This window comes from Saccopteryx leptura, chromosome 7 (genome assembly GCF_036850995.1).
Source record: "Saccopteryx leptura isolate mSacLep1 chromosome 7, mSacLep1_pri_phased_curated, whole genome shotgun sequence".
Taxonomy (NCBI): Eukaryota; Metazoa; Chordata; class Mammalia; order Chiroptera; family Emballonuridae; genus Saccopteryx; species Saccopteryx leptura.
Window position 1 is genome coordinate 87,570,990 of NC_089509.1, and position 12,108 is coordinate 87,583,097.

Here is a 12,108-nt window from a genome sequence, read left to right on the forward strand (position 1 = left end):
GACAGAAAGGAAGGGGGTGGGGGTGGAGAAGCAAATGGGCGCTTCTCCTATGTGCCCTGGCCGGGAATCGAACCTGGGTCCCCCGCACGCCAGGCCGACGCTCTACCGCTGAGCCAACCGGCCAGGGCCTAATGTAGTGACTTAGAGCTAAACTCGCTGGTTTAAATTTCGGCTTATCTACTGGCTTATTGTGTGACCTTGGACAAATGACCTAATCTTTCTCTGTCTTAGTTTTCACTTCTTAAAGGAGAGGTCATGGTAATAGTATTTATCTTAGAGACTTGGGATGATTATGTGAGTAAAGCATGCTTGGCACATAGTAATTTTGATATAAATGGTAGGTATTGTTTTTATTCTTTGAAATAATGTCTTCAAAGTCGCTTTCCGGCTGGACTGAAGGTGCTGTGAGGGCAGAGACTTCATCAGTTTTGTTTACTCTTGGTTGAGGCCCTTGCAGATACCTCAGAGTGGCTTCTATTTCAGCTCTTCCTCCACCTCCTGATCCTCTTCTTCCTCCACTTCTCTTTTGCCTTCAAATATTTTTTTTGTTTATTTGTACATGGACTTATTGAGAGAAGATTAAGCTGGCTGACTACGATTCATGAGTTTTTTTGTTTTATTTTAAAACTTAAGTGAATTTGAGAAAGGAGGCTGTTGGAAATATTGAAACTTTCTTTTTTGACTTATGGAAGGGGAGTGACCCAAGGGAAAGGCTAAAAACACCCAGTGCCCTCCAGGAGTTCATTTGTAAGAGCCCTTGGCTCTACCTGGGAAAAATCTACAGTGGAAAAGTTATGTACCTACCTTTAGGAGGCGCTGTTTATCAGGATTATCCTAATGCCAAGGAAGGGGAAGGGAAAAGGCAGCTATGACATCAGCAGAAAGTTAATACCAAACCCGGAGATCCAGCTTTCATTTGCATAGCCAGCAATGTCTTGAGTGTTCTTCCCGCGTAAATGGGAGCTTTTTTGGAACTTGGAGCATGCAGAGGATTCTAATTTTTTTTTAACTTTGTTTTCAAGTAATTTCCTCAAGGACAACTTACTTACATTGGAGCAGTGGAATTTGATTTGAAGGTATGTAAATAACACTTTTCCTCCCAGCCGGGAACCTTACACTCCAGCATTTTCTCTTGCTTCGTGTCATAGAAACTGGCAAAAACTCGTTTTCAGCAATAACACTATTTCTGCCTGAATTTATTAGTTTTCCCAGGAAAAATGGAAGTTTAAAAAGTTCCAGGAGGGTTCTGACACAGCCTTTTCCTGATAGAAACATGCTAGTCTATTTGGTTCTATGTTCTCTTTCTTTTTGAAAGTAGTTTCTTGTTTCAAATAGCCAAGTCTTACATAATGAATATATACCTCATCCTTATATTATGAATAATAATAATACATTGAAAACTTTTTTCAATTTATTGCTGTTTTGATTTGAATGAAATTTAGTGTAGAAAATACCCCACAGTTTATGAACTGGTCATGTAGAAATACTGACTTTGTTAATTTGTGACTTTCTACATTGATTTGAACAACTCTTGTCTAAAACTCTCGTTATTTCTGGGGTCTAGGATTATGGCGGCTCTTACTGTGGGTACAAACCTGTTTTGTTATGGTTAGCAATGTTACCTCATTGTCCTAGTGTTGGTAGGCATTTCAGAAAAATAAACTCCCAGATTGCTTTATTTCCAAAATGTAACATAGACCTGCCCTGGTTGTTCTAGAGCATCACCCCAATATCCCAGGTTGTGGGTTCAATCCCTGGTTAGAGCATATTCAAAAATCAACCAATGAATTTATAAATAAGTGAAACAACAAATAGACATTTCTCCTTCTCTCTTTCCCCCTTATTATCACTCTCTCTAAAATCAATAAATAAAAATTTAAAAATCAATAAAACATAGGACATAAATCTAAGTGCTATTTCTGCCATTTGGTGGGAATAAATTAAGAACTCCAACCAGGAGCTATTGTGCTGAGTTGTCCTCCATTTTGACTGGCTTCTACAGGGACATTTTAATTTAGAGAAATGAGAGTAAATGAGTTCCAAAAACACTCCCCTGCAATCCCCTAAAGGTTAACATACAAGTGTTTGGGTTGAGGTTTCTGGGGTATTGGTTTCTGAAGGGACCACACAATAATTTTTCAGCACTTCTAGGAAAGTCTAATGCCTGGAACAGAGGAGGCTGAAACAGAGAGGGCCTGGGAAGTTAAGGTGCCACGTGTCCTCACTCTCTAACACTGTACCCCACCTCTCCGTCTCCTTTAGACTGGCCACCATGTCATCGCAGGGTCAGAGTTGGATTTCCAGTTCAGATGATAATGGTAGAGAGACCTTCCGCAGGAAGCTTCTGATTATTGATTCAAACCTGGGGGAAAAAGAGGTGGAACAACTAAAGTTTCTCTGCCAAGACTTCGTCTCCTACAGGAAGCTGGAGGGGTCCAGCTCAGCTTCGGATATTTTTAATCATCTAATAGCAGAGGAGCTGCTGAGTGAAAAAGACACCTTCTTCCTAGCAGAACTCCTCTATGCCATGAAGCCAAGTTTACTTAAGCACTTGAACTACACCAAAGAGCAAGTCAAGAGTTTGCTGCCTACCCAAAAGAAGGTCTCTCTGTTCAGGTGAGGAGGGGTCTGTGATCGAGACAGGAGGTTTTCTATTTAGTGTTCATTCAGGCCACTGGCCTTTGAAAGGAGAGTGGGATTAAGATCTCTTTCTTATCTACCTCCTTGGATCTACACTAGGAGATTTTTCAGCTCTAGGTACTATTGAGATGAGAGGGGTTGGGCCTCTCAGGGCCTGGCAGTGGCTTCCCTTTGTGTTGCTTCTTACTGCTGAGGGAAGGCCACTCCAGCATAGTGGACCTACGCTTTTCTCTTTCACAGTCTCCACACCCTTAGACGGCCCTTCCTTCTTGGAGCCACTGGGTGTGTCTGCCTATATTCAGTGATTTGAGAAGAAAAGAATGAATACTTGGAGCAAAATAGACAAAGTGAAAATGGCGTCTGTGGGGTAGGGAGGGATATCATTTATGCTGTGTCCAGTTTCATTTGGGGAGTGAAAGAAAGGTAAAATATTGGTAGCAGACCTATCATGGTCAGACCTTAGACGACCCTGTTTTAAACTGTCCACTGACATAGTATCTCCAGAGAACCTCACAGACTGGAGCACTCGAGGTGTTATTTTATCTAACTGCCCGAGTGATTATGTCCCTCATGCTTCATCACTTGGACGGGCTCCCAGAACCTGAGCTAGCCTCCGGCCAGTGAGGGAATTCCGGAAATCATTCTTTCCACTCTGTGGTTAAGCAGCTGAGGAATGGTCTCTGCCATACAGGGGTATTAGTGTGTGAATGAAACAGCCAGTTTTCCTGGTTATTCACTATATGACTATCCAGAAGTTGGGGTAGCATCCTTCCTCTTTCTTTTTTTTTTTTTTTTTTTTTTTTTTTCATTTTTCTGAAGCTGGAAACGGGGAGAGACAGTCAGACAGACTCCCGCATGCGCACGACCGGGATCCACCCGGCACGCCCACCATGGGGCGACGCTCTGCCCACCAGGGGGCGATGCTCTGCCCATCCTGGGCGTCGCCATATTGCGACCAGAGCCACTCTAGCGCCTGGGGCAGAGGCCACAGAGCCATCCCCAGCGCCCAGGCCATCTTTGCTCCAATGGAGCCTTGGCTGCGGGAGGGGAAGAGAGAGACAGAGGGGAAAGTGCGGCGGAGGGGTGGAGAAGCAAATGGGCGCTTCTCCTGTGTGCCCTGGCCAGGAATCGAACCCGGGTCCTCCGCACGCTAGGCGGACGCTCTACCGCTGAGCCAACCGGCCAGGGCGCATCCTTCCTCTTTCAACAGTGGGCTCCACATTGCCTGGCATCTGGTTCTCTCTGACAAGGGCCTATACAGTAATACTGAATTTCTACAATGGAGTTGGGAGACGGAAGGCAATACTGAGTTTTATGCTCTCCTAGCATTGGATTTGGAATTAGAAGACCTGTCCCTACTGTTTACTTGTGTTATTTTAATTTAATAAGTCACTTTGAAGCTCAAAGTTTTAGTTTTTAAATCTATAAAATGGGATTAATAATTGTCTACTCACGAGGTTGTGATACTTTACATGGGAGAAAACACTTGTGAAAGCCCTGGGCTCACTGTGCTGTCCTCCGCAAGTGTGAGGTTTCATTTGTCTCTTTGTGTGTATGTCTTAGGTACCTGCTCTACGAACTTTCAGAAAGCATCGACTCAGAGATGTTAAAGAGCATGATCTTCCTTCTGAAGGACACCTTACCAAATGCCAAGATGGTGAGCAGGTCATATAGAATGGGGTCTTTGTGAGCATTGCCTTTTCGGTGTTTGGGAAGTTGATGGAAAAGGTTTTCAAGACGATTTATTTTTTGCGGGTGACAGTATCATACAATGGTTGGGAACATTAACTTTGGTTCAAATGGGCCTGGGTTCTAGTGCTGGTTCTGTGACTAGCTCCTCCATATGTGAGGCTAGTGATTGAACATTTCTGAGTCTCCATCTTCTCATACACCATACCACTCCCTTCCAAAACCATTGGAAGGATTCAGGAAAACAATGTACATAAAACATTAGCAAATGGACACATAGTAGCCCTGCAGTAATTGATTAACTACTGTTGGCATCCACTGTGTTTTATGATACAGAAATGTTCAGGGCACAAGGAAGAAATGAGGATGTGGGAAGTAATGGCAGAGTGGGAATTAGTCATTCATCATTTATATTAATTGAGAGGTCTGAGGAAGTAGTATATCCTTTCCAGTGGACTTTGCAGTGTCTCCCATGTAAGGTTTCTGTGAAAATCAAATGAAACAAAATTTGAGGATGTTTTGTAAAGAGCTGTATAGGTGCTATGAGCTAATAGTAATGTAGGGTGTTTTTTTGTTTGTTTGTTTTGTGGAATAATAAAAGCTTTATTGAGTACAGAGCGCATCCCGCCTGAGGATGTTCCCTGGTCCCCGATAGTAATGTTTTTAAAATTAATATAATGCTATTTGCTAATATTCTTACTATATTGGCCACATTTGCTAATATTCTTGCTACATTGGCAGGAAAGTGGCTGCATGTCTCTCTTCCAGGCATCAAAACTTTATATATATATATAAAGGGCTATACAGTAATCCTGAATTTCTACAATGGACTTGGGAGATGGAAGGCAACATTGTGTTTTATGCTCTCCTAGCATTGGTTTTGGAATTAGAAGACCTGTCCCTATTGTGTGTCCCTACACACACACACACACAATTTTTTTAAGTGAAAAAGGGAGAGAGAGACAGACAGGGACATAGACAGAAAGAAAGAGAAATGAGAAGCATCAACTCATAGTTGTGGCACCTTAGTTGTTCGCTGATTGCTTTCTTATATGTGCCTTGACCCCTTGCTCAAGTCAGTGATCTTGGGCTCAAGCTTACAACCATGGGATCATGTCTTTGACCTTATTCTTAAGCTGGAGACCCTGTGCTCAAGCTGGAGAGCCTGTGCTCAAGCCATCAACCTCAAGGTTCCAAACCTGGGTCTTCAGCATCTCAGGCTGATGCTCTATCCACTGCACCACTACCTGGTCAGACTATATATTTTTTTCTTTTGACTCCAATAGCAGCTTATGAGTTAGCAAATTAGTTAATTTCAGAAGGGACTAATTTTCAAAACTTTACCCTGTGACATGACTTTAATTGTGTCATTCAATCACCATTTTTATTAGATTCTAAGTTATATAACATTCGATAACATGCACAACTGTATGTGACATGTATGGAAATTATGAAATATAATGCTTAGTGAACATTCCTAAATTTCCCCATCCAGCTTGCAAATGAGAACCCAACCAATGCCATTGAGCCTACATGTGTAGCCCTCCTATATCACATGATCCCCAAGCAACTGATATTGACAAATAACTTTTTTTGTTCCAAAAAATAACTAAAGAATGGGAAGCCATTTTGCATATGGTAGGTTAAATGAAGACCATGTTAGTAATTCATGTTTTTTGGTGTCAGACCTGTAGACCTGAGCAGGTTATTTTATTTCTCTGTTTTGGTCACAATCTTTAAGTCCCTTTTTTTCCCTTTTCAGAGCCCTCAGTCATTTTAGCCTTTTGTGTTCTTTGATTGGTCATCTGTAGAGGTCTTTTCTCCCAAAGATTGGTTGTGAGTTCTTCCGGGGTGGGGACTAAGACTACTCATCATTTTGGCCCCAGACCCTTACAGAATCAGTTACAAAATGGTGTTGTGAATAAAAACATGAAAGAATAAGGTGATGCAACCTACCCCCTTATCTTGCCTTCTGAAAGAAATGGTCCAAACACTTTCTGTTTTTATGGTTTTTACAAAGAGTAACTGGGGGAATTAGCAGGATGAACTAAACCACCACAATGGGAATGTGCAAAGATATACTTAAAACATTCTCAGAGTTGTTGCCCCCTGTCAGAATCTATTAATTTTCTTCCTTATATAGCCCCTAGAAGTATTGATATCCTTCTGTTATTGTCTCTTTAAAAATATATATACTTCTAATTTTCTTTTTATCTTATTCTTTTTTATCTTCTTATTCTTTAAGAAAAAAAATCCCACAAAATACAAGTATAGAATATGATGCAAAACAAAGATACATTGTGTGTTGTTGGCCCCTTTATCAAAAATTATTTGACCATATATATGTGGTTTTATTTCTGGACTTTCTATTCTGTTCCATTTGTCTGAGTGTCTGTTTTTCTGCCAATACCATGCTGTTTTGATTGTCGTGGCTCTATAATACAGTTTGAAGTCAGGTATTGTAATGCCCCCAGCTTTGTTCTTTTTCTTTAGGATTGCTTTGGCTATTCGGGGGTTATTTTTTTGGTTTTTTTTAATAAATAAATTTTTATTTTAATGGGGTAACATCAATAAATCAGGGTACATATATTCAAAGAAAACATTTCCAGGTTATCTTGTCATTTAGTTCTGTTGCATACCCATCACCCAAGGAGAGATCGTCCTCCGTCACCCTCTATCCAGTTTTCTTTGTACCCCTCCCCCTCTCCTCTCCCTCCTTCCCTCCCCCCACCGCCCCGTAACCACCACACTCCTGTCCATGTCTCTTAGTCTCGCTTTTATGTCCCACCAATGTATGGAATCCTGCAGTTCTTGTTTTTTTCTGATTCACTTATTTCACTCTGCATAATGTTATCAAGATTCCACCATTCTGCTGTAAGTGATCCGATGTCATCATTTCTTCTAGCTGAATAGTATACCATGGTGTATATGTGTCTCATCTTCTTTATCCAGTCTTATATTTTTTTTACAGTGATTAAAAGCCTTTAAGCAAACTCTTGGCCAATACAGCAAGAATCCATAAAAGAGTAGTGTCCTTAACATGTTCACCAAGTCCAAGTTGGTCCCATCACCGTGCCAAATCCCTGAAAAATGCAACCCAACCACAGTTCAGTCTGTTAGGAGCTGTCATAGGGAGTAGGAGTCCAGGAAAAGTCCACATCCAGGAAAAGTCTGCATGGCACTGGAATTGTTGTCACCATTCTATACTTTGCAGCTCATGTCCAAGTCCCAATGACCGCTGCTTCTAGTTGGTAATGGTTCAGGTAGACTGGAAAAGCCATTTGCAGCATGCGTGGATATGGAGCTTCTGTTCTCCTCTGCCTGGAGAGATGAGACCAGGTTGCTTTTCCCTGGAGCTCTGCAACTGTGGCATGGTAAAGAGAACCTTGGGATACACTAAGCAGTCTCGGTGTGGCTTCTTCAGTGTTCCTTGGTTGAAGAGTCCTCTTAGTTTAGTCCAAAGTTGGTTTTTCCAGATGATAGTTCTTAAAATTAGTTTGTAATCCACTTTGGTTCTGGGAGGTAGATGTTGGTACGTCCGCCTACTCCAGCGCCATCTTGTCTCTCTATTCTGGGTTTTTTTAAGTTCCATATAAATCTGATGATTTTTTTTTCCATTTCTTTAAAAAATGTCATTGGAATTTTGATGGGAATTGCATTAAATTTGTATGTTGCTTTGGGTAATATGGCCATCTTGATTATATTTATTCTTCCTATCTAAGAACAAGGAATATTCTTCCATCTCATTGTATCTTTTTTTATTTCCCTTAACAGTGCTTTGTAGTTTTCATTATATAGGTCCTTTACATTCTTTGTTATGTTTATTCCTAGGTATTTTTTTTGTTGTTGTTGCAATCGTGAAGGGGATTATTATTTTTTTAGTTCATTCTCAAATGTTTCATTTTTGGCATATAGAAAGGCTATGGACTTTTGTATATTAATTTTGTGTCCTGCGACCTTACTGTATTGGCTTATTGTTTCTAGTTGTCTTTCTGTAGATTCTTTGGGGTTTTCGATGTATAGGATCATATCATCTGCAAAAAGTGATACTTTTACTTCTTCTTTTCTGATATGGATGCCTTTTATTTCTTTATCTTGTCTGATTGCTCTGGCTAAAACCTCTAGTACCACATTAAATAAGAGTGGAGAGAGTGGACAACCCTGTCTTGTTCCTGATTTAAGGGGGAAAGCCTTTAGTTTTGTGCCATTTAATATGAAATTAGCTGATGGTTTTGTCATATATGGCCTTTATCATGTTGAGATATTTTCCTTCTATACCCATTTTGTTGAGAGTCTTAAACATAAAGTTGTATTGTATTTTATTGAATGCCTTTTCTGCATCTATTGATAAGATCCTGTGGTTTTTGTTCTTTGTTTTATTGATATGGTGTATTATGCTAACCATTTTACGTATGTTGAACCATCCTTGAGATTCTGGGATGAATCCCACTTGATCATGATGTATTATTTTTTTAATATGTTGTTGTATTCGATTTGCTAGTATTTTGTTTAGTATTTTAGCATCTGTATTTATTAGAGATGTTGGTCTGTAGTTTTTGATAAAGGGGCCAACAACACACAATGGAGAAAAGAAAGCCTCTTCAACAAATGGTGCTGGGAAAACTGGAAAGCTACATGCAAAAGAATGAAACTCGACTACAGTTTGTCCCCTTGTACTAAAATTAATTCAAAATGGATCAAAGACCTAAATATAAGACCTGAAACAATAAAGTACATAGAAGAAAATATAGGTTCTAAACTCATGGACCTTGGTTTTAAAGAGCATTTTATGAATTTGACTTTAAAGGCAAGGGAAGCGAAGGCAAAAGTAAATGAATGGGACTACATCAGACTAAGAAGTTTTTGCTCAGCAAGAGAAACTAACAACAAAATAAACAGACAGCCAACTAAATGGGAAATGATATTTTCAAACAAAAGCTCAGATAAGGGCCTAATGTCCAAAATATATAAAGAACTCCTAAAACTCAACAACAAACAAACAATCCAATAAAAAAGTAGGAAGAGGATATGAACAGACACTTCTCCTAGGAAGAAATACAAATGGCCAACAGATATATGAAAAGATGCTCATCTTCATTAGTTATGAGAGAAATGCAAATCAAAAATGCAATGAGATACCACCTCACACCTGTTAGATTAGCTATTATTAGCAAGACAGGTAATAACAAATGTTGGAGAGGCTGTGGAGAAAAAGAAACCCTCATTCACTGTTGGTGGGAATGTAAAGTAATACAACCATTATGGAAGAAAGTATGGTGGTTCCTAAAAAAACTGAAAATAGAACTATCTTATGACCCAGCAATCCCTCTACTGGGTATATACCCAAAAAACTCAGAGACATTGATACGTAAAGACACATGCAGCCCCATGTTCATTGCAGCATTGTTCACAGTGGCCAAGACATGGAAACCAAAAATCCCCTTAAATAGAGGACTGGATAAAGAAGATGTGGCACATATACACTATGGAATACTACTCAGCCATAAGAAATGATGACATCGGATCATTTACAACAAAATGGTGGGATCTTGATAACATTATACAGAGTGAAATAAGTAAATCAGAAAAAACCAAGAACTGCATTATTCCATACGTAGGTGGGACATAAAAACGAGACTAAGAGACATGGACAAGAGTGTGGTGGTTACGGGGGGGAGGGGGGAGAGGGAGAGGGGAAAGGGGAGAGGGAGGGGCACAAAAAAAACTAGATAGCAGGTGACGGAGGATAATCTGACTTTGGGTGATGGGTATGCAACATAATTGATTGACAAGATAACCTGGACATGTTTTCTTTGAACATATGTACCCTGATTTATTGATGTCACCCCAGTAAAATTAATAATAATAAAAAACCCAAACAAACAAACAAACAAACATACAGCTAAATGAATTATTATAAGGCTAACACCCTTAAAACCATCACCTAGGTCAAGAAATTGAATTTTTCCAGCCATTCCAGAAAGCCCTCCATTTGCCCCATCCCAATCATAGCCCCTTCCCACCTTCTAGAGGTAACCACTGTCCAGGCTTTTATAGTAACCATGTTCTTATGTTTCTTTATGGTTTTATCAATTGCCTGTGCATCTCTAGATAGCAATTTAGTCTTGACCAGTGTTTTCTTTTGAGTGTCCTTTAATTGATAAGTTAAATTCCCCTCCCGCAATCCCTTTCCTTTTTTCTTTTTCAAATTTGTTGATTGATTTGGGAAAGAGAGACAGAGAGAGATATCAATTTGTTGTTCTACTTATTTTTGCATTGGTTGATTCTTTTATGTGCCCCGACCAGGGATCAAACTCATAACCTTGGTATACTGGGATGATGCTCTAACCAACTGAGATACCTGACTAGGGCTTTCCCACAATCCCTTTCTTTTGCTTCAGATTTATCTGTTGAAGAACCCTATGGCCCACAGAATTTCCCCTAGTTTAGGTTGTGCTGATGTGTGTGCTTGGTGCAGTTCAGCATGCTCTTCTGTCTTCTGCATTTCCTAAAACTTGGCCACTGAATTCAGAGGCTTTATAAGACTCAGCTTAGATCCTTTTGTCAAGAACATAGTGGTCTTGTGTTGCATTCTTTAATTGGGAGGTACACCATTTCCTGGTTTTCTCTCTCTTTTTGATATTAACAACTGTTGATGTTTAACAGTTTTATATATTGGTTCTTTGGGGGTTGTGAATGGGGATTTTTATATTATTTATTTTATATTAATTTATAATTTTAAAATTTTATTTAAAAATTAACACGGTGACATCGATCAATAAGAGTACATAGGTTTCAAGTAAAAATTTCTATAGCATTTGGACTGTTGATTATGTTGTATACCCATCACCTAAAGTCAAATCATTTTCTGTCACCTTATATTTCTCCCATTGTACACTCTTCCCCCCACCCCCTCTCCATCCCTGTACCCCACATCCCCTTCCCCTTGGTAATCACTTTTAAATTCTATAATTTTGTTCCTCCCTTGTCTACTATTTGGTTCCATGGTGATACAGTTTATATATAAATTCTTGATTCTTTCTTTTATTTACCCAGTGTTTATCATAATTGACTGATTTTTTATTTTTCTCTGAAAGTGACCCATTATAAAAATACATATAAATTTGAATTCATCCCATTGCAATTATTATTTTTATTGAAGTTCACATTATCCCACTTTTGCCCAATGGTAGGCTCTTCAACTTGGAGAGAGAGGGGTGGGGGGGAGGAGCAGGAAGCATCACTGCTATATGTGCCTTGACCAGGCAAGCCCAGGATTTTGAACCGGCAACCTCAGCATTTCCAGGTTGATGCTTTATCCACTGCGCCACCACAGGTCAGGCCTGAGTCAGTTTTTTTTTTTCTTTTTTAGTGGAGAGAGAGAGAGACAGAGGGACAGACAGACAGGAGCAGAGAGAGATGAGAAGCATCAACTCATAGTTGTGGCACCTTAGTTGTTCATTGATTGCTTTCTCATATGTGCCTTGACCTGGGGGCTTCAGCTGAGTCAGTGACTCCTTGCTCAAACCAGAGATTTTGGGCTCAAGCCAACGACCTTGGGCTTTGAGGCAGCAACCTTTGAGCTCAAGTCAGCAACCATGGGGTCATGTCTATGATCTCATGCTCAAGCCAGCGACCCTGCACTCAAGCTGGTGAGCACGCACTCAAGCCAGCATCCTCGAGGTTTAGAACCTGGGTCCTCAGCATCACAGGTTGATGCTCCATGGTGCCACTGCCTAGTCAGGCTGGTTTCTGAGTCATTATTACATGACTTTGGTA

At 40.1% G+C, this 12,108-nt stretch overlaps 1 protein-coding gene across 1 annotated transcript in view; it reads left to right on the top strand.

The window, feature by feature from the left end:
- The first annotated feature begins 916 nt into the window (after window positions 1-916).
- Window positions 917-12,108, top strand: part of CASP10 (caspase 10) — a 47,452-nt gene continuing 36,260 nt past the window's right edge. Inside the window, exons 1-3 of the mRNA XM_066345744.1 lie at window positions 917-1,076; window positions 2,263-2,616; window positions 4,204-4,297. Of these exons, the coding sequence (XP_066201841.1) occupies window positions 2,273-2,616; window positions 4,204-4,297 (438 nt within the window). The 5' untranslated portion in view covers window positions 917-1,076; window positions 2,263-2,272. The remainder of the gene's footprint in view (window positions 1,077-2,262; window positions 2,617-4,203; window positions 4,298-12,108) is intronic.